Raw genomic sequence first — 23,206 nt, 5'->3', positions numbered from 1 at the left:
GACTCACCCTGACTTTAATCCCTAGTACCCATATTCACAGCTGGGCATGGCCACGGGGCCTATAGCCCCAGTTATGTGGGGCGCGGAACTGAGTCATTGGGGCTCTCTGGTCAGCCAGTCTGGCTGAAAACAGCAGCTCTGGGTTCAGCAAGAGACTGTCTCAAGGAAACATGTGGATGAACAATAGGGGTGGGCACCCAAGGTTCTCTGGCCTCAGCATGTGTGTGCATTTGCACATACATGTGCACACACCACATGTTGCATATACACATAAAATATATAAATAAGATATAATATATACATAAATAAATATGCCTTCAGTGTTTGGAAAGGATTGGTTCTGACTCAGTCCTTGTCAATGCTTTCGATTTTGGCGAGAAAACACACACACGCGAACGCATGCACACACACGCACGCGCACACACACACACAGCGCCATCTCTCCAGTTTATTCAGAGCTTTCCTTGAGAGATATTTTTGGCTATGTACAGGTGGAATAGATGTCTCGAAGCCCCACATGGTAGGTAAGGCTGCAATGAAATAAGCCCCCACGACCCACACCCCTACGCACATGAGATCGTTGGCCAGGCTTCCACTCCGGAGCTGGGGTTTGGAAGCAGCCCTGCATCACGTGTGCGTCCAGGAAATGCGGTGTTCCATGTAGTGAGGACATAGGACAGCCATCCCGAGGAGGAAAGTCAGACTGACTCTCAGGCTGAACGACCTGCACACTTTCCACTTGCTTTTCAAGTCAAACGCGAGCAGTAACCTTTATTTTTTATTTTATTTTTTGGGATTTATGTTCAAACAGGAATGTACTGATTTTGTGCTTTATTGGTAGAATATAATTATTTTTCTTTTTTGTAAGGAGCAGCCACTGCTGCCTTCATCAAAACGAGTCAGTACTGCATCTTTTCAGTTTGTGTCCATGCCTTGATTCCTTGGTGCCTTGCGACCACAGCATATGGAATCTTCAGCACTAGGGTCTTACCATCTAGTTCTGGTGGGAAACCACGAGCCTTGGCAGTGACCTGTCTTGTTTGGAGGCCATCTGCCTGAGCAGAATCTCATAAGGGGTTATCCCATCCCTGGTACTGGAATTTTCCTGTAACAATTTACGGCTTGTGGGCATAGCATTAAGCTTTTTACTGCCTTGCCTCTCTTTATCAAGCAGTAAACATGAAAGATAAAAGATGAGATTATTAAGCACCTACTGTGTTCCTTAAATGCCTTTATTATACTAAATGCTTCTGAAATCGCTGAAGTCCCTGTTGTTATACCAATCGACCCAATGGGGCAGTGAGCTCTCATAGACATTCAGCAGCTTGCCCATGGTGCTAGGAGACAGCAAAAACAGAGAACTCAGTTACCTGTGTTTCTTCAAGTTCCCTCAGACTGTGAGGACTGTACCTGACCCAGCCCTTGACTGCCCATGCAGAGCTGGTTGCGTTTGATAGCTGTAGTAATAACCTCCTGTGGTCCTAAGTTAGGATGAGCAGGTCCTTTTGAGGGTGGGGGAAGGAGTCCATCTCTAGAGCAACACTTGTTCTGTTTTCTCTTCCTCTTGTTCAAACTTCCCAGCTTTGCTGATGCAATGCATTCCATAGCATTCCGTGCAGTTTTGTACACATGCATGTGCTGTTGAGGAAAAGAGCATGTCTTCAGAGACATGGCTAGTGGACAGTGAGCTCAGCTGAGCCAGGGTCTTCTTTCTTCCGCAACAACCCCTGCTCATCTGTAAACCTTTTTTCTTTTATTTATTTGCAAGGAGAGAAAGAAAAAGGGAGAGAGTGAGGCAGATAGAAAAGAGAGAGAGGGCTGGAGAGATGGCTTAGTGGTTAAGTGCTTGCCTGTGAAGCCTAAGGACCCTGGTTAGAGGCTCGATTCCCCAGGACCCACGTTAGCCAGATGCACAAGGGGGCGCATGCATCTGGAGTTCGTTTGCAGTGGCTGAAGGCCCTGGTGCACCCATTCTCTATCTCTCTCTCTCCTGCTCTGCCTCTTTCTCTCTCTGTCTGTCACTCTCAAATAAATAAAAAGAAAAAAAGAGAGAGAGAATGGGCACACCAAAACCTGTAGCCACTGCAAACAAACTCCAGACGCGTGTGCCACTTTTGTACATCAGGCATTACATGGATACCGGGGAATCAAACCCAGGTTGTTAGGCTTTGCAGTCAAGTGTCTTAACTGCTGAGCCATCTCTGCAGCCCATGTGTACCTTTTTCAAATTGAGTTCTGTGTACGCACTGGTGGGCTGTGAACAGAGTTCTTAGGGGCTCCATGAAACGTGCATGCATAAACACAGTGCAGCCTCACGTCGTGACATGGAGAACATTGTGTCGCCCTCTTCACACATGTATATTCTCCATAGCCATACCTAGATCCTTTAAATGTTTTTATTATTTATTTACAAGCAGAGATTATCATGCACCAGAACCTGTAATTGGTGCAAACGAACTTTAGACACATGCACCACTTTGTGCATCTGACTTTATGTGGGTCCTGTGGAGTTGATCCTGGGCCATCAGGATTTGTAAGCAAATGTCTGTAACTGCTGAGCCATCTCTCTAGCCCCCTAGATCTTTCAGAGATAAGAATCCTTGATTCTTTCTGTTCAAATATTCTGTTCCCTTCTCTCTCTCCCTCTCTCTCTCTCTCTCTCTCTCTCTGTTTCTCTCTCTCTCCCTCTGTGTGTGTGTGTGTGTGTGTGTGTGTGTGTGTGTGTGTGTGTGTGTGTGTGTTGGTAGTGAGAGGGTCCTCTTACAAATCAGAAGTAAAATGACCTGATGCAATACTTGGTATTATTATTAGTATTATGTAATCATTTGGAATGCAGAGAAAACCACTGTCTCCAGGTATATATTCAGGGTGTGTATGTATATGGAGGCGGGACATATATATACACACATACCATATATACATACATATGTGTGTGTGTGTGTGTGTGTGTGTGTGTGTGTGTGTGTGTATGGTATAGAATTTCAAGTGAAGTACTCATGTTTCATGTAGCACCAAAATGATTCTTTTAAGAACTTTCCCATTCTTTTTCTCCGCTGCCTCCCGCTTCTCCTTCTCTCATTCCCCACCTCTTCCTCTTCCTTCTCTCCTTTCCTCCTACTCCCTCTGAGAGCCAGGGTCTTCTGCAGGTTAGGTGGGGTGAGTGCTGTACCACTGGGCTTCACAGCCAGCCTCCCAGGATGAAATTCTGTTTGCACAGTCCGCATCGAACAGTGCACACTGGTGTGGCCCTCCTGAGATGGACGTGCACAGTCTGTTGATGGACATCTAGCTAGCGCCATATCCTGGCTATTTTGAATGGCATGACAGTAAACATGGATGTGCAAGTATTATTTTTTGTTTTATTCGAAGTCATAAATGTTTATGCTTTAAAATATCAGATAGTTGTTTTGATGTGTTGCAAAAAGGTAGCAGCTTGCTCCATTCCTCACTCTAGGGTCCCAGGCACCTGTTGGGACACTGGGGACCACAGACCACAGCCCAAGCCCCCATGCAGAGGGTCAGCCTCCGGAGATCATGGTCTCTTTATGGTCCGAGCTTGGTGTCATGTTCTGCTGCTGTTGTCTTGTATTATTTAGTAAATGTTTAACAAGAGTGCTGTGTTTGATTTCTCCCTGGGCTGCACAGATTGCATGTCTAATCTTACAGTAAAATGAAGTTAAAAGGCAAAAAGCAGAGCTCTCCACCATGCATAACAGATCAGCAGAGGAGGGCAGGGGAGCACACGGGGAGGAGTCAGGAGTTCTGCACACAGCTCATCGCCGGACGGAGTTGGAGGAGGACAGGCAGGAAACGGTGGGAGGCGGGAGGTCCAGGGCTACAGGCTGTGCCATGTCTTTGGCCAGAGCAGCGGTGACAGGCGTCCTTGAACAGCACTCAGCTGGCAGGTCACGGGCACACCATCAACTGCAGCAGTGACGGTGGGGGCAAGGGTCACACAGTCCAGATGCCGGGCTGGCTGTTTTGTCACACTGGCAAAGCCCTTTCTGGAATTGATGGACACTTTATACCAGGCTGGATGCCAGGGTGACAGAAGGTGAGGCTGAGGAGGGACACAGAGATTTACAGAGGTCTGGAATACCCCCCCCTCGAGGCTTCCCGCACCCTGAGTTAGTGGGGAGCTGTCTTTTTGCTGCTGTGCTGACAGGGTCAGGGTCCCATGCCTGGCTTGTCAGTTCTGAATCCTCAGCCCACATCTTGATAACAAGGTTCCGCTTTTCACTGACATATTGGGGCATCAGATGTATTTCACAGAAAGGCCATTTGGGGATCAAAATTTAATATTATTACCTAGTACATTAAAGAGTTGGGTGGTTGTCTTAAGAAGGTGATCTAGTGGTTCTTGTGTTGAGAAGTTCAAGAGAAAGTGTGTGGGAGACCTGAGATCATGGATCAGTGGACGTGGCCCTGGGCTGGGCTGACCGGCTCTGTGACCATGGACCACTTCCTTTCTAAGCGAGAGGCTTCGTGCGTCCAAAGGTTCACTATGGATCCATACATCGCTCAATGATTTTGTGTCCTTGCTACTTACCATTATTGTTTTTCTTCTGTAAGTGTGTGTGTTGTACATGTGTGTGGGTCCACATGTGTGCGTGCATGCACCCTTCACATTTGTGCAAGAGTGTTGGTGAGAAATCCAAGAATACACCACAGTGACATCAAAATAAACTAAAGGTGGTTCAGGAACTGAAATTTTGAGAAGTTAAAGTGAACTAAAGGAAAACACCTGGGGGGTTGGAGAGATGGCTTAGCAGTTAAGGCGTTTGCCTGCAAAACCAAAGGACCCAGGTTCGACTCCCCAGGACCCACATAAGCCAGATGCACAAGGTGGCACATGCATCTGGAGTTCATTTGCAGTGGCTGGAGGCCCTGGCGCGCCCATTCTCTCCCTCTCTCTTTCTCTCTCTGTCGCTCTCAAATAAATAAATAAATAATAAAACACCTTAAAAGAAAAATAAACCAATGAAATAATGCTAGCACCACTAATGATATGATAAATGCAAATTAAGACTGTAATGGTTTACCAACATTCACAGACTGACCTAAATGGAAAGAACTGATGGTAGTGTTCCCAAATGTTCATGGCTTACTAATAGGCTCTAAGTCAGGACGGCGCGTATGACATGAATTTCACATTATCTGCAATTAGAGCTGCATAGACCCATCAGCCCTGTGTGTCTACTCCTAGAAGTTTGCCTTGTGGATACATTCACTTATGTCCAGTGGGACAGATGAAAAGGTCATTCTGACAGGACTGATTAAGGTAGCGAACTAGAACAATCTAGAATTCAATCAGTAATGCACAGGTCAGATGAATTGTGGAATGTCCACCAAGTGACCGTGTGTGAACCCCGAAAGGAACGAGGACTTGAGATGACATGTGGGGCTTGTTCCCACGAGACCAGCAAATGCAGTGCAGTGCCCGCGGCAGGTGGCCACGTCTGCAGAGCAAGTGGGTAGGGAAGTATTTTCCAGAATTGTCTGGTGCAGGCATATGTGCACAGGAAACTGATAACATCACTCGCCTCAGAGCTGGGGATTGGAGGGCTGGTGAATTTGTATGAAAAGTCTTAAATTTCATAACCTCTCTTCTCTGTATTATTTATTTCTTAAAACTTAACAGACAAAAAAAAAAAAAAAAGAGGAAATTGGTTTTACCAGTAACCAGGGATTATAGCCTTTGCTTTTACAAAATAGTTCCTGTCTCCCTCTTGGGCTTGTGAGAACTGAAAAGACCTTCCTTGGTAGCGGGCGGGTCACAGGCAATCAATCAGTAAGTGACGGATATTATTAATTATGTCCACTGCTGCCCCGGCACCTCCAACCTCGGCATTTTTTATGCGTGAACACTGTGGTTTCCATAGCTTTAACAACTTGCTTAATGCGGCAGTCCCTGCCTTTTAATTTTCACAGTGACACACTGTCTACACAGTATAGTTAGGACGCTGCGTTGACTGCTGTGAGCAGGGACCGAGCCATCTCGTTCTTCCAGCAACCAGCAGAGCTTAATTTAAAAGAGAAAATCCTCGCACGATAGTTTAATGTTACCATGAGTATAGTTTTGGTGAATCAAGCAAAAAAAAAAAAAAAAGAAAGAAAGAAAGAAAGCCATTTTTCACATTTTTCATAAAGTATGAGGATGTAATCAGACCAGACCAGATATATATTACTGACTCGGGGCCCCAGCGAAGCTGTCTCTCATGCCAGTACTCTGGGTTCATAGACATGTGAATGGAAGAATTGCTTTCATTTGTATGCTGGGGAGAAAGGATGTGAGATGCGGAGAGACACAGAGCTGTCTTCCAGGCCACACTGAGCGGCACGTTGCAGCCGGGAAAGCCTGTGGCTTGGCATCCTTCGCCACTCCCAGGAGGGTCTGCAGGCTCTCCGCAATGGGCAGCTTGGCCCAGAGGACACACTGAGGTTGCTAAACCAGGGACGGCCATTCTCCACGTGAGCCCAGCTGAATCCTCTAACTTCTAGCTGCTCTTCAAATAAAATAGGAAGTTCCCCACCAGTTTTATCAGCGAGAAAGCAAGAGAAATGCTGTATTCAAACCATCTTTACTTGTCTCTAGAAAAGAGAGGCTTGAAGATATCATTTCATCCCAGCCCTCTGGCTTGGCAGCTGCCTGGTTCAATACCAGTCAAACTCACTGAGCCATCCTGAGAGGGGTGACTCAGCAAGAGCCTCTCAGACTACCTCAGAGGCGAAAAAGATTGGGGCAAGGACAGTACCATTGGCCTTGTCTACATGGGCCTGTGATGGTGTGACTGCAACATCCCCCAGAGCCCATGTGCTTTGAATACTTGGTTCCCCACCTGGTGGCAATTTGGGAAAGCTGTGGAGCCTTTGGGAGGTGAAGCCCTGCTGGGAGAGGTGTGAGTTCTCAGCGGTGGGCCGTGAGATTTGTTTCTCAGCCCAGCACCCTGGGCGTTCAGAACCAGCTCTGACACTGCTTCCTCCTGACTGATGTGGAGGTGGGGCCCCAGCTTCCTGCTCAGGCCTGTCATGTTTTCCCTGCCAAGATGAAAGTTCTGCTCAAAAATTGTAAGCTGAAATAAACCACTTACTCCCATAAGCAGTTTCTAGTTGTTTTTTTTTTTTTTAATTTTATTTATTTATTTATTTGAGAGTGACACACACAGAGAGAAAGACAGATAGAGGGAGAGAGAGAGAATGGGCGTGCCAGGGCCTCCAGCCTCTGCAAACGAACTCCAGACGCGTGCGCCCCCTTGTGCATCTGGCTGACGTGGGACCTGGGGAACCGAGCCTCGAACCGGGGTCCTTAGGCTTCACAGGCAAGCGCTTAACCGCTAAGCCATCTCTCCAGCCCTCTAGTTTTTTTTTAATATTTTTATTTATTTCTTTGAGACAGAGAATGGGCATGCCAGGGATTCCTACACTACACAAAAAAAAAGAACTCCAGACATATGTGGCACTTTATGCATCTGGCTTTACATGGGTACTAGGGAATCAAACCTAGGCTGGTAGGTTTTGCAGCCGTGCACCTTTAACCACTGAGGCATCTCCCCTGGTCCCTGGCTGGGTGTTTGTTCCTGCAATGACAAAGTGACCACAACAAGCCCCGTGAGAGCCAGAGAAGGACATCTGGCCACGTCCTGCAAGGCCAGAGCAGCCACACACAGGACACCCTGCTGTTGTCAAACTAGATCAAAACAGCTAGGTGAGTCCTTCAGTCTGCACTGCACAATGTCCCCAAGCTGAGTTTCAACCATGAACACAGCCGAGTTGTGAACTCACTCTTACTCATTGTTTCTGAGTGCTTTCTGGCCTTCAGTCTCCTTTGGCTTGTGCAGCCCTGAATAGCCCCGTCTGAAGAAAAGAAGGTTCCATACTTGGTCAGTTCATTGGGAGGAAGATCAAGACTGGTCACCATGTGGCCAGATGGGAGCAGCTCAGCAGCCTGCCTGGAGCCCTGCATCCCCCGCTCCTGTGTGGCCCACACCCGTCTCCCTGTAGTTCATTAGAGGGTTCTCGGGAAGGTTCACCCCTGGCTCCTCATGGAGGATGTCTGGGATATGGTATCTGCCTGACAGGGGTGTTCCAAGGAAGTTGTGGGGTGAGAGGAGATTGACTGGGTTCAGAGAAGGTGACCGTGTTCATTCTGCAGCGTGCAGCTAAGGAGAAGGCCAGACAGGACATGCACGCACTGCCCCGCTCCCCTGGGCCGCCGAGCGTCGCCGCCAGCCTTCATTCATTCATTCACTGCCAGCTGCTCCAGACAAGCCGCACACATCTGCTCAGCTAACTGCCCTTCTCTTGTCAGCCCCACGTGCTAGAAGAGACGGTGCCATGGCCGTGGGCACAGGCTCCAGAGCCCCACGACAGAGCTAAGATCCCTGCCTCATTCTGCACTGGACTTGCTGTGTCTCCTCAGGCAGGTCCCTCCTTTGAGACATGAGGATTCACAGGGCGTGGTGGTGCGCACTTTCATGCCAGCGCTCAGGGGCAGAAGTGAGAGGATCGCTGTGAGTTCAAGGCCAGCCTAGGGCTACACAGAGTAATTGCCAGGTGTGGGCTAGAGTGAGACCCTACGGGCGGGGGGAGGGGGAGAGGATCAAATAATAAGTAAATAAATGAAGCACCCATGGGTGCCCCACGGTTGTTGTGAGGGCTCGTAGGTGAGGTGCACAAGCTGGCTGGTGTGTCACAGAAGGGGTTGCTCAGCGGGTGGTGTGCCCAGAGCACATGTGCTCCTGGGGAGATCTGGGGACTTGGAAGCTAGACACGGAGCTTCCAGTCCAGACTTCCCACTGACTAGCTGTAGGATTCTGCTGTCCTGCTCCACCTTCAGCCTCAGTTTCTCCACCGTCTCCACCAGTTGCCCACAGTATCTTAGGCCGGAAGGTGAGTCCCAGGGCCATCACTTTGTTTCTGTTCGGTTCTGTTCCAGCTTTCCTTCCTCCTTGCTGTCTGTCAGCTCCGACTTCTTGCCCTCAGCAAGCTGCTTTACCTTAATGGCAACTGTCATCTGTCATTTAAATGTGACACTTTCTGCCTCCGAGCCATGGGTGCCTACAAATGCCTGGTGACGCGGGAGCAGCCCATCCTGCCTGTGCCTCTCCATCGCAGCTCTCAGTGTCTCCTGACTTTTCAAAACGGATCACTGTGATTTGATGCCCAGGGCGTGCCCGCTGTCGGGGCCGTGAGCTTTTGCTATCCAAACCCCTGAACAACAGACGGGCTCCAGGTGTCCCCCCAGCGCTGAATTAGAGCCGCCTTCTTATGAGCTCTTCAGGACATGCCAGATCTCTCCCCGCGCTCCTTCGTAGCCTTTGGCCCAGCTGCCTCGCCTCACCTGGGAAGTGTTCAGAAAGCCATTCTCAGGCCCCATTCAGACCTGCTTTATGGGGCTTCTGGGGAGTGACCCGCCAGCCCTGCAGGAAATCTCCATGAAGTCACATTTAAGAACTATGAAAAGTGGGGGCGAGGGAGGAGGATCTGTCATTGAAGACACTTGTCACTGAAGCCTGAGTTCACGAGTTTGACCCCAGGCCCCACATTCAGAGCTCAGGACAAGAGTGCCAAGGACAACCGTGAGGGCTGGGGAGGTGGATCAGTGGCTAAAGCACTTGCTTGCAAAGGTTGATGGTCTGGGTTCAGGTCTCCAGTACCCACGTAAACAGAGATGCACAAAGTGGTGCATGCATCTGGAGTTCATTTACAGTGGTAAGAAGCCCTGGTGTGCCCATTCTCTTCCTCTCCCTCTCCGCCTCCTCCTTTCTCTCTGTCTCTCTCTTCCTCACTCTGCTTCCAAATAAATAATAAATAAACATATATTTAAAATAACATTAATGAGATTGAAAGAGGGAGAACTTTCCTCAAAAGAGGTACAAGGGTAAAACAGTTACACCCAATACCCAAGAAAATTGTCCTCTGACCTGTCTCACACACCGGCACTCACATATGAGTACACACACAACAAATAGATAAATTAATTAACTAATTAATTAATTTAAAAGTACTACTAAAAGTTAGGAAACTGACTCCGAAGTCTGGCTTTTGGTTAAGGTGAAATACAAGAAGCCAGACATGGTGAGGCATGCTTGGGAGGCAAAGGTAGGGTACTTGAGAGCCAGCCTGGGCTACATCGTGAGGCCCTCTCTCAGAAGACAAAAGCCAACCACACACACACAGAAATACAAAAAGATAATGTAAGGCTTCAATATTGTTTTCTTGCCAAGTCTGTTTTTGCCATCTAGTTACATCCATGTCCTTCCACAGGAAAAAAAAAAAAAAAAAAAAGAATGGAAGAGGCCTTTGAGAGTAATAATTGTGTTGGGGAGAATAAGAAATGACAGGGCCTGAGGAGTCACCTTGGGTGAGACACTGCACTGACGGACACACAGTATTTTGTCATTTCACCTTCCAGCAACCTGATGAAATATTAAGTGTTTGCATTTGAGGAAACAAAACCTCTGACAGGTCCACAAATTGTCAGGATTCAAATGTGAGGAGAGCAGATGTTGTTGTTCATTGAAAAGTGTGTGGTCGTAATACCTGGAGTTTCTTCAAGGACACTGTGTCCAAGGAGCTGCTGAGACAAACAAGCCCCGCGCAGAGCTCAGCGCCACTCACGGGGACAGGATCGGGTGACCGGCAGCGAGGCCCTCACTGTGGCCACTCTGCGATGCTCAGCACAGAGACAGTTACGGAACTGCCATGGGCAGATGACACTCCGGCTGGAGAGTTCCGTGCACCACAGGCCTCTGCTGGCAGGGGACACAGGTGCAGCCCGCGCACATGACGTGGAGCGAGCGTGAGCCGACGTCCCCTGTGATTAGCCCTAATGGGGAAAGCACAGGCCTTGTAACCGGCCCTGTTCAATGTCTGTGTAGGGAAGAGCAAATCTTTGTTTTAATCTCTCTTTTTGTATGCGTGTGTGCATTTTCATGTGTGGGTGCATGCGTGTCCTGGTGCCATGCACATGAAGGCATATGGCGTCTGGAGGAGGACCTCAGGTGGCATCCTCATCCTCAGGAACACCAGCCATATTTCTCACTAATTTTTAAATTATTTATTTTCACATGTGTGTGTGTGTGCGTGTGCACATGTGTGTGCATGCACATGGTTCTCTTCTCCTTCCACCTTCTTTCTTTCTTTCTTTCTTATTTATTTATTTATTTATTTTACAGAAGGAGAGAGAGAATGGGCACGCCAGGGCCTCCAGCCACTGGAAACAAACTCCAGCCGCGTGCGCTCCCTTGTGCATCTGGCTAACGTGGGTCCTGGGGAGTAGAACCTGGGTCCTTTGGCTTTGCAGGCAAACACCTTAACTGCTCAGCCATCCCCCCAGCCCTCCTTCCACATTCTCGAGACGGGGTCTCTCTGGCCACTGCTGCTTGCTGGCCTCCCATGGGAGGCATGTAGGAGTGACAGATGCTCGTACTGCTTTGGCCCAAATTATCATGAGTGCTGAGGATCGCCATGAGTTCGAGCAGCCTGGCACTACAGAGTGAGTTCCCGGTCAGCATGAGTTACAGTGAGACCCTATCTCAAAAAAGAAAGAAAGAAAGAAAGAAAAGAACTCTACACTAAAGGAGATTTGTAACACTCCCTCCAAGGCTTAGAAAAGAGGGTGGAAAGAATGTAAGATCCACAGAGTGGGAGACATACTGTGGGGCACTGCCCACCCACAGGAAACAACTGGTGAGTCCATGACCCCACACTGGCTACCCACGCCCCCACTAAGGAGGCCTCAGTGTAATGGGGGCGGGGAGAAGGGATGAAAGAGGATCATCTGATGCGAAGATGACAAATTCACAGTGTGCTGGTACATTAAAGTTTCCAATAAAAATTGTTATTTAAAACAAACAATAACAAAAAAAAAAGCTGCTGTGGCCATGCATATGTGTAAGCCCAGCTACAACAGACAGAGACTGGAGAATCGCTGGGGCTTGCTGAGCAAAGAATGAAAATGAAATAACAGCTTCATTTGAGGGAGAAACTAGTCTCAAGGAAGTATATGGCCTCCACACACGTGTGTGCTCACCTGTACACACACATGCATACATATATAAGCACCATGCTACTTATACCACACACGCACACACCAAAAAACGTCTGCCAAATACATATTGGCCTCTCCATTTTTAGGTAAGGAAGATAACACCTAGACAGATCGGTAGCTAGCTGTTGGTCACACAGGGGGTGAGGGGCACAATGCAGTCCCACAGCCAGCCTGTGCTCTGGCAGAGGGGGGATGGACACAGGGTGCTTCTCAGCAGTGCAAACTGGTCCCCAGTGACTAGAGGCCCTGGTGCACCAATTCTCTCTCTCTCCTCTCTCACTTTCTGTCATGAAAAAGGCCAGTCTGTTAGGCTTGCCTCAAAAAATATTGAAATAGGAGCTGTGGAGATGGCTCTTTGGTTAAGAGCGCTTGCTGGGCAACATGAGGGCCTGCGCCCTTCTGGGCAGGTCCGTGCACATTCCTGTAACCGCAGCACTGACGGGGCGGAGGCAGGAGGATCTCTGGGTCTCACTGGTCAGCCAGCCTATCGACAGATGGTGAGCTCCAGGTCCTGTGAGCGACTGTCTCAAGAAAATAAGGGTGAAGAGTGAGAGAGGACGCCTGGCATCCTCCTCTGACCTCCACACATGTACGCACAGAGCACACAACAAAAATAAATCAATGAAACCAAAAATAACCATGCCATCTCAGAAAAAATCCAGGGAATTTTCCAAAGCCGTTACTCAACAGACTCTGATGTGTCTGAGAATGCTAATGAAATGTCCATCTCTGGGCTCAGTAGAGTGGAGGATAAAGGTGGAGTGCTGAGGGCTGGAGACATGGCTCCAGTGGTTAAGGCACTTGCCTGCAAACCCTAAGGATTCAGTTTCAAATCCCCAGTACCCACGTATGCCAGATGCACATGATGGCACATCTGGAGTTCATTTTCAGTGGCTGTAGGCCCTAGTGCACTCATTCTCTCCCCCCCTCCCTCCCTCTCTCTCTCTCTTTCTCTTTCTCACTGTCTCTGTAAAAAAATGGAGAGCTGAGGCTGCATTTTCCTATGAAGCCTCTAGGTGGCGCCAGTGCTATTGCCCCCCCCCCCCCCCCAGGACCACCCTTGGAGTAAGATGTGCAGGGTTGGGTTTGCACCATGCCCAGCCAAGCTGCAGTGCACTTTCCTGTCAAGTCTGTAGGTGGCGCACATGTTACACTGGGTGGACTATGGTGCCTCCCTTCTCTTGACGGATGCTCAGCTTAACAGCACTGACTGCTGCCTAAATAATTAATTAAACTTAAACCAGTGCTGTGAAATGCTCCGACAAAGATGTACAAGCAGAGAAGCAGCGAGGGGTTGGCTGAGGCATCACTGAGAAGAATGAGGGAGAGAGGCAGGAAGGAAATGTGCCTTGCATTGTGATGGAGTTTGTTTTTGTGTGCATTGTGAAATGTTCCAGACATTCTCCAAGCTCCTGGGGCAATATAAAGCCACCATGGGCCCAGCATCCAGATGTGACAACTCCACTGAACCTGCCATAATAGATCTTGAAGTGAGTCAACATTGTCAGTGTTGTGGAAGCTCCTTCCTGACTCAGTTTCGTTTACTGCCCAAAGTTGGATGCATTGTTCCTGCGCGTGTTATTTGATTTTATATCTTTTTGTTAGGTGTGGACATATTTAGTATGTAGACAACACATGTTGGTTCCATCCTTTCCCTCCCCCCTGGCCTTTTTCTGAAGAGGCCTTCCTTGTTGGGCATACAGGTCAAACCATGAGGATTGTGGGTCATGCATTATTGGGTCTGGGGAGAGGCAATGTCTCTGTGCAAAAGGTCCCAACCTGCTCCCTTTTCTGCAAAATTCCCTGAGCCATGCTGGGAGCATTTTAAGTCTGCTTCAGTGATGGGCTCTTAGGAGCCTCTGGATCTCTGCTTTGGCAGGTGTTGAGTGTCCTCAGTGTCTATCTCCATCACCCTTGTGCTGATATCAGATTCACTAAGAAAGCAGCACTCTTGCTCATTTCCCCAATTCCTCTGTGGTTTCAGCTGTGGCCGGGTGGAGTGCACTGGGTTGTTTATCTCCTCAGGTCCAGCTCCTGTCTGAAAAAGAGAAGCAAATTCTCCAACAGAGAGGAAAGTCAGCACTGGTTAAATGGGATGACCATTATTAAGTTAGAGAGACTTAAAAGGGTGTAGACCCTCTTTATCATCTAAAGTTAGTGGGAGCTTGACAATGGAAAGTGGAATCATTATCTGGATATGATTCTGACTTGTTTCCCAGTTCCAGATATGGTTTCCTTTCCACTGAGCAGATCTGTTAGCCAGTCCAAGAGCAATTGGTTACCCACCATGGCTGTGTGCCACTATTGCACTGTGTGAATCATATCAGGCTGTTTGTTTTTGGGTCGCTTAGACTTTGAGTTGCTTGAACAGATGTTGGCCACTTTCCCCCAGAAGCTCATGTAGCGCCTTCCAGCCCTGGATGTGCTAATTGTCTGGGGACTGGCTCTTTCCTGGATTCCAACCAGGTCTCTCCATGGTCCATGTGGACAGCGTATAGTGTCTTCAGCGGTAGAATCTTACCATTAATCCCTGGTGGGTAATAAAGTACTCTGGCAGAAGTCTGTCTTGTTTGTTTTGGGAGATCTAGTAGATCTTTCTGACCAACAGCTCATTGTGAATATAGACCACATCCTGGTACAGGGAATTACAGGCCAGCACCAAGGGAAAAGAAAAAAGAAAAGGACAGAGAAGAAAGAGAAACAGGAGAAATTTGAGGTTAGGTTTTGTCTAGCCCTCCCCAGGGCCCTTCAATTCTTGATTTTATATCTTATGTATGATTAAAAATATTATTGTTCAGTGTGATGATTTTCTAACTTACAGCAAGGGCATCCTGCTGTCCATAGAATTCTGAAGGAACGTTTAAGAGGAAACGTCAAAAAGGATAGATTAGGCTTATTCACTTAATTCTAATTGCTGCATAACCTCATGTTAAGTAACATTACATTTTTACTTCTGTCTGTTTTGCACATGCCTGTGATGTGTACATGTGTATGCACATATGTGTGCTGGTGCTAGCACATGCATGTGTGTGTGTGTGCGCACGTGGAGGCCAGAGGTGGACAGCAAGTGTCTCCCCCTTATTTGTTTTTTTGAGACAAAGTCTCTCACTAAACCTAGAGCTCACCGACTCAGCTGGACTAGCGAGCCAGCAAGTCCTCCTGCCTCTGGCTCCCCAGCACCAGCATGACAGGCACGTGCCGCCGTGCCCAGTAAGTCACGTGAGTGGCGGGGATCCGAGCTCACACGCTTGTGCTCACAGAAGCCTCCGTCATCTGCCTTGCCTTGTTCGTTGTAGCAGCGCTACGCTGATCTCCTCGCTGTTATCAAGCACACAAAGCTAGCTCAGGCCAAGTTTTATTGGGTAAAAAGAGAGAAAAAAGAAAGCTGGTGCATCAGGTCTGCATCCTGGAGTTTGGGGTCTCAGAATGCAGCGCTGACCTGTTTGGAGTGTTGGCTGTTACTGGAAATAACCACACGATGCTTATAGTAAAACAGGATGGGAGTTAAACCACAAAGTTACACACTGTTAAACAAGGGGGGATTACAAGTCACATGGTTACACAGGTCCATAGGTGGAACTGAGACAAGAAATAGTCTATGCTATGTAACTACAGACATACTTAGAAACAAAGATACAGGAAGGTTATGCTACATTGCACTGACGGATCATCCCATTCCTCAGGTGACAGTAAACACCTGCATTGCACAGAGGGATCCGCCCATTCCTCAGGTGACAGTAAACACCTGCATTGCAGAGAGGGATCATCCCATTCCTCAGGTGACAGTAAACACCTGCACTGCACAGAGGGATCATCCCATTCCTCAGGGGACAGTAAACACCTGCATTTCAGAGAGGAATCATCCCATTCCTCAGGGGACAGTAAACACCTGCATTTCAGAGAGGAATCATCCCATTCCTCAGGTGACAGTAAACACCTGCACTGCACAGAGGGATCATCCCATTCCTCAGGTGACAGTAAACACCTGCACTGCACAGAGGGATCCGCCCATTCCTTAGGTAACACTAAACACCTGCATTGCAGAAAGGAATCGTCCCATTCCTTAGGTGACAGTAAACACCTGCATCGCACAGAAGGATCATCCCATTCCTCAGGTAACAGTAAACACCTGCATTGCTCAGAGGGGACATCCCATTCCTTTTACATTCCATTTTCCATTTCCCCCTTTGATATGACACTAAGTCAAATCCTTAACTCATGAAGAACAATATCTAGGGTGTTTCTATCTACGGAGGTGTATTGTGTCTGCAGTACCACGAGTTTCACAGAATTTATTCTATTCTGCTTATATCCACTCAAAGCTTTAATAATGCATGGTCCTGTGGTAAGGCCTAAAAGCAGTAGTATCAGGGGGCCAGCAATAGAAGAGACAAGGGAAATTAGCCTTGGAGACCAACTAAACATGGACTGAAACCAATTACTAGTGGCTTGCCTCCAAAGTTATTTCTTTGAGATTTTCCCTAACTAAAACCAGTGTATTTCAGATTATTCTTTTTTTTAAAAAAAGTTTTTTTTAATCCATTATTTATTTATTTGAGAGCGACAGACACAGAGAGAAAGACAGACAGAGGGAGAGAGAGAGAGTGGGCGCGCCAGGGCTTCCAGCCTCTGCAAACGAACTCCAGACGCGTGCGCCCCCTTGTGCATCTGGCTAACGTGGGACCTGGGGAACCGAGCCTCGAACCGGGGTCCTTAGGCTTCACAGGCAAGCGCTTAACCGCTAAGCCATCTCTCCAGCCCAGATTATTCTTGACTGATTGGCATAAAAGCAACAAATTTTACTTAAAACCATATATAGGCCCCGTTGTTTCATAAAAAGTAAGTCTAATCCTCTTCTGTTTTGTCCCCTCCACTTTCATGGCTGTTGGAGTGCTTAGGATGACCTGGTGGGCACTTCCAGCGTCCCAATACAGTGTCTCTTGATCTGAACTCTGTCACCGAGCTGAAAGGTATGGGGCAAACGGTGTGTCTGAAAAGCAGCCTTGATTGCTGGAACAATGGACTCCTGGACATGTTTTAAAGAGCCCAAACCAAAACATAAAATGTGTTTCTTTTAAAATTGTCATTCATAGCAAGATAAATGGGAAAATTGCTTCCTAAATACTCCATACATGCAAAGAATACTATTTTTCTGTCAGGAAGCCAAATAGACAATCTCTTCCCCCACCTCCTTTTTTAAATGATTTTATATTTATTTATTTGAGAAAGAAAGAGAATGGGTGTGCCAGGGCCTCCAGCCACTGCAAACGAATGCCAGACACATGCCCACTCTATACATCTGGTTGTATGTGGGTACTAGGGAATTGAACTCAGGTTGTTAGGTTTTGTTAGGTGCCTTAACCGCTGAACCATTCCTCCAGCCCTGGAAGGGTCCTCTTGCATCTTGTAACTTCACGTGTGTGTGTATGCACACACATGCTTGAATGTACTATAGCATGTATATGGGTGCCAGAGGACAGTCTTCATGTCCTTACCCTCCACCTTAATTGAGTCAGGGTCTGTCTGTTGCTCACTGTGTACCACACTAGCCTGGCCTGCAAGCTCCCAGGAAATCTCCTGTCTCCACCTCTCAGCTGCTTTAGGAGCACTGGAGTTACAGACATCTGCCTTTACATGCGTTCTGGAGATCCGAACTCAGCTCTTCACTTCAGTTTTGTGGGTCAAGCACTTTACCTAACGGTTAGGAGCCACCTCCATGGCCCCTTAACTTTGTAACTTGTTTGTTTGTTTGTTTGTTTTTTGAGGTAGGTTCTCACTCTAGCTCAGGCTGACCTGGAATTCACAGGGTGGCCTCAAACTCATGGTGATCCTCTTACCTCCGCCGCCCGCAAGTGCTGGGATAAAAAGCGTGCGCCACCACGCCCCACTATCGCTTGTAACTTCTCTATGAAGTCTTGTAACTTCCTTGTAAGTTTCACGAGCCTTCCTTCAGTCTTCCCTCCACAAGGGAGCAACATCTCCAGTCTTGGTTTGTGTGGGTTCTTTCTGGTTCAGAGGAAAATGAACAGCCAGAATTTTCAGTTAGTTGAACTGGAAATCTTAATGTTCATTTTGCTTTTAAGACTTTTTTTACAGTGAATATGCATTGTCACATTTATAATAAGAGCAATAGCCAAAGCTATTTCCATAATGGAGGGGCTAGAGAAGCATGCTCTTACCAGACAGGAGAATCACGTCAGTGTTTTGCACCAATCACTCTTCTGCTCACCAGGGAACGTGTTTCCCATGATGCCTCAGGATGGTTGAGAAAGAGGCTAGGGAATTTTGCTGTCTCATTGGTGATTTATTTTAAATGTTGGTGCTTGTCTTTATTTCTTTAATTCATTCATTTTTTACTAATTACGGACACTTAGTCTGAATACATAATGTGTTGGTACCATCCTTTCCCTTAACCGTGCCCCACGGTTATTTTTATTTTCCCACACTGAGTTCAAAACATTAAGAGCTGGGAGGTGGTTCAGTGGTTGAGTGCTTGCCACTTAAGCATCAGGAGGCTGCTTGGGCCAGAGAGCATTGAGTTCAACGCCCCAGAGCCTGAGTGGAAAGCTGGGCGTGGCCATGCGTGACTACAGCCCCGGTCTCTGGGGACGGGGAGACTGGAGCACCCATCGCTGGGGCTCGCTGACTGACGGCGCTCCAGGTTGAGGGAGGAACCCAGACGTGAGGAGCTGTGCAGATGAGTGACACAAGAAGGACAGCAGTGTGTTCTCCTGTGGCTTCTGCTTCTCTATACCCATCACACACACATCGTCTGTACTCAAAACGCCATCAATACCATGAGTGTCAGATATCACGCCTGCTGTTAAACACAGGTTTCAGTGAGTGAGGTTCCATGCATAATCAGCCAAAACTTGGTGGCTTAAAATAGCAAGCTTCGGGGCTGGAGAAATGGCTTAACAGTTAAGGCAATTGCCTGGAAAGCCAAAGGATCCCAGTTTGATTCTCCAGTACCCATATAAACCAGATGCACAAGGAGGTGCATGTGTCTGAAGTTCATTTGCAGTAGCTGGATGCCCTGGCGTACCCATTCTCTTTCTCTCTCTCGCCAATAAATAAATAAAATATATTTTTAAAAAATAGCAGTCTTCTGCTGGCTCACTGTTCTGACAGATCTGGTCACATCCAGGGTCACTGTGCCTCTCTGTCAACTGGCAGCTGATGACCTTGTTTACCTGCGACAGTTGGCTGGCTATATGCTAAGGAGAAACGGATGGTTTGGCCAACGGTCTCCACTCCACAGCAGGCCAGTTTGGGCTTGTGCTCATGGTGATGGGTTGCAGGATTCTCAGGATCAGCAACAGAAGAAGCAGCCATCTTGGGGCTCAGCCTCTCTATGGTCAGAGTAAGTAGCAAGACCTAGATTCAAGGGGCTGAGACACAAACTCCACACTGTGTGTGTGTGTGTGTGTGTGTGTACACATATTAACATGGTGTGGGTAGATGAGGAGGACAACCTTGGGTTTTATCCTCAGGACTGCCACCCACCTTCCTTTGTTTTCAAGACAGGGTCTCAGTCTAACATAGGCTGGCCTGGCAGTCATAGTGATCCTCCTATCTCAGCCTCCCTAGTGCTGGGGTTTTAAGCAGGCACCACCATACCTGGCTCTGTCCACATGTTTCGAGAAAGGCTTCTCATTAGCCTGGAGCTCTCCAGTAGACTAGACAAGGCCAGCGAGCTCTAGGGATCCCCGTCTCTGTTTCCCAGGGTGCACCACCACACCAGTGTTTATGTGGGTCCTGGGTATCAAACTCAGGTCCCTGCTCTTGCAAGGCAACTCCTTCACCCACTGAGCTATCTTCCCACCATGGTTTTTAATTTTTTTTTTTTATTTAAGCTGGGCGTGGTGGCACACGCCTTTAATCCCAGCACTCGGGAGACAGAGGTAGGAGGATCACTGTGAGTTCGAGGCCACCCTGAGACTACATACTGAATTCCAGGTCAGCCTGAGCCAGAGTGAGACCCTGCCAATAATAATAATAAATAAATAAACAAAATATTTTTATTTAGTTAGTTGCAAGAAGAGAGAGAGAAAGAAGAGAGGCAGACAGAGAGAATGGGCATGCCAGGGCCTCCAGCCGCTGCAAATGAACTCCAAATGCATGTGCCACTTTGTGCATCTGGCTTTACGTGGATACTGGAGAATTGAAATTGGCTTTGCAGGCAAGCATCTTAACCACTGAGCCATCTCTGCAGCCCCAGATTCCATGTTTGTTTTTATTTTAAATTATTTACTTACACAAAGAGAGAGGGGGAGAGAGAGAAAGAGATAATGGGCATGCCAGGGTCTCTGGCCACTGCAAACAAACTTCACATGCATGAGACACTTTGTGCATCTGGCTTTACGGGGGCACTGGGGAATTGAACCTGGGTCATTAGAAATTGCAGGCATGTACCTTAACCATTGAGCCATCTCTTTAGCCCCCAGACTCCATGAGTTAACGGAAATATCTACATAGCATTGAAGCACTTCTGCGGTTCATTGTGCAGTAATTCATTTTCTGTTGTCTAACTCTCTGTTTCCTCAGGCTTCTGAGGACCCAGTCTCTGGAATGGTTCTACAATCACGTGAAGAGCCGCTTCAAGCGTTTTGGCAGTGCCAAGGTCCTAAAAACCCTGTACCGGAAACACCGGCTGGAGAGTGGCACGGGCTTCGACATCCTAGGTACCATGCTGCCTGCTGTTCTAGAAGGCCTCAGTGTCTGGGAGGGCAGCAGGAGGCTGGACAGAGAAACTTGCTTAAACCCCAGGTGCCAGGGATGGGAACACAGGTTCTGCTTTTATATATATATATATATTTATTTATTTTAGAAAGGAAGAGAAAATGAAAGAGTGAGGAAAAGGCAGAGAGAGAGAGAAAATGGACACGCCAGGGCTTCCAGCCATTGCAAATGAATTCCAGATGTGTGGGCCCCCTTGTGCATGTGGCTTATGTGGGTCCTGGGGAATCAGACCTAGGTTCTTAAAATTCACAGGCAAGTGCCTTAACCGGTAAGCCATTTCTTCAGTACATCTGCTAAATTTTTTTTTTAGGAGATCATTTAGTTAAGTGATTTATTTATTTATTTAAGAAGAAATTATTATAAAAGAAAAGAATGGGCATGCTAGGGCCTGTAGCAACTGCAAATGAACTCCAGACACATGCACCACCTTGTGCATCTGGCTTCTGTGGGTACTAGGAAATCGAACCTTGGTCCTTAGGCTTTGCAGGCAACTTCCTTAACCACTAAGCCATCTCTCCAGCCCCTCTGCTAAGTTTTGACTCTGGTTTTGAGCATCCGTACTAGACTGGAGATGACATATTAAATAGGAGCTGCAAAGACCAAACTATCTCTGCAAATTGTGAGTGATAGATATGGGCTGGTCCAAGAGAGAAGGGCGGAGATGAACTGCTCTTCAAAGTGGAGCTGTCTGACACCATGCCACAGGCAACATGACGGCGTCCCAAAGATGATGGGTTGGGCAGGGCCCTGAATCCCAGGAAGGAGGGGAGTTAGTACCACGGAAGAGCATAGTGGGACCACCAAGGCCTGAGTCAAGAGGGGCTTCAGTTTCCTGAAGAACAAAGGGAAGTTCATGCTCTTTATAAGTGTTTTGGGGGCTGGGGAGATGGCTCAGTGAGCACGCATTTGCTGTGCAACCCTGAGGACCTGAGTTCAGATCCCCGGGCCCCATGTAAAACCGGAAGCTGTGGTGGGTTTCTGCAATCCCAGTGAACCTGCAGCAAGAAAGGGCGTGGGGAAAGGAGAACTTCCTGGAGGCCGGATAATGGAGCCATAAGCAGTGAGAGACACAGTGGAAGGCAGGGACCGACCCCAAAGGTGTCCTCTGACCTTCACTTGAGTGCTGTGGCACACGTGTGCGCACATGCCAAGCGGGTAGCTAAGTTTCCTGGGGAGGGGCTACTTCTACATCACGTGGCTAAGAAGCGTGGCGGCAGGCACTAGGTAGGACCCAAGGCCAGAACTCAGGTGGCTTTGAGGGTCCCGGACAGTAAGCGGGCTGGTCTTGCTCTCCCACTTGGCCTTGGTCTTGGGCAGCAGGACCTCTTAGAGTGACCACATCTATATTCTGACAGCAGGTATTTTAATTCTAGATCCCTAGAAATGTGATTCTTGACCATCATCTGTCAATAACTAGGGCATTGGAAAGTCACTTTCTGCTGGGTTACGAGGGGCTAGGCCTAGACTCAAGATACTCACACCCCATTCGCTCTTCCTGCCTCCCCCAGAGCCCTGTTTCCCGGGCTCAGCCTCTGGTGGAATGGGAAAGTTAGGAAAGGGCCCGCATCCTCTTAGGATGCTGGGAGGTTATACTTTACCTAGCTTGTCTGTATTTACGAAAACCAAGTTAATGAGAATGTGGAATTATATTATGCGACAGCCAGGGGTAAGAATGGTTGTCAGAACAGGGACGCGTGTCCTCCCCTCCCCCACCCCTCGGGCCTGCATGTTCCTGTCTAGAGTACCTTCTCGCCACTCTGCTGACACAGGTGATGCTTTTGTCTGAGAAATTGGGAAGAAGAAGAAAAAAATCTCCATCTCATTTGAAGCTTAATCACCCTCATTATTGTGCATTCTTGCAGTCTCAGTAAAGTCTTGGGTGATATTCTATATAAAAATAAAAGACATGCCAGCCGCTCAGGTAGACGGTGAGGCTGGTGTGGAAATGTTGCACTCAGAGCATCGCCAGGCCCCGTGGTTGCTGCTAGGTTTTGTCTTTCAAGCTACCCAGGAAGCCCCTAGCTGGGAGAGCAATGCCAGCTGTTTCTGCCCAGCATTTTTATTTCTCCTTCGTGGGTTAATCTAACAGGCTTTCTTTGAAAATGGAAGTACAAGAGAGAGAGAGAGAGAGAAATAAAGCTTAAGAACGGATGCTGTGGGCGGGGGATGGCTCAGTAAATACAGGCACTTGTTTGCAAAGCCTGCCCGTGGGAATTCCATTCTCCAGCTCACAGGGAAAGCTGGATGTAAAGTGGTGTGCGCGCCTGTGATCCCAACACGGCTGCGGCGATGGGAGGTGGAGTCAGGAGAATCTGAAGCTCTCGGGCCAGCTGGACTAGTGTTTGTCTGTATTGGCAAGAGTCCCTGTCTCAAAGCAGTGGAGGAAGTGCTTAGACACCGGAGGTTGTCCTC

The 23,206-nt window shown here is 48.0% G+C and overlaps 1 protein-coding gene across 5 annotated transcripts in view; it reads left to right on the top strand.

The window, feature by feature from the left end:
* Positions 1 to 23,206, top strand: part of LOC101608607 (myosin VIIA and Rab interacting protein) — a 261,259-nt gene that overhangs the window by 161,956 nt on the left and 76,097 nt on the right. For all 5 annotated transcript variants that reach the window (XM_045136695.1, XM_045136698.1, XM_045136694.1 and 2 more), the window contains one exon: positions 20,600 to 20,736. In XM_045136695.1, the coding sequence (XP_044992630.1) occupies positions 20,600 to 20,736 (137 nt within the window). The remainder of the gene's footprint in view (positions 1 to 20,599; positions 20,737 to 23,206) is intronic.

This window comes from Jaculus jaculus, chromosome 17 (assembly GCF_020740685.1).
Source record: "Jaculus jaculus isolate mJacJac1 chromosome 17, mJacJac1.mat.Y.cur, whole genome shotgun sequence".
Lineage (NCBI taxonomy): Eukaryota > Metazoa > Chordata > Mammalia > Rodentia > Dipodidae > Jaculus > Jaculus jaculus.
Note: the sequence above shows the minus strand (reverse complement) of the source record. Positions and strands in the feature narration are given on the sequence as shown.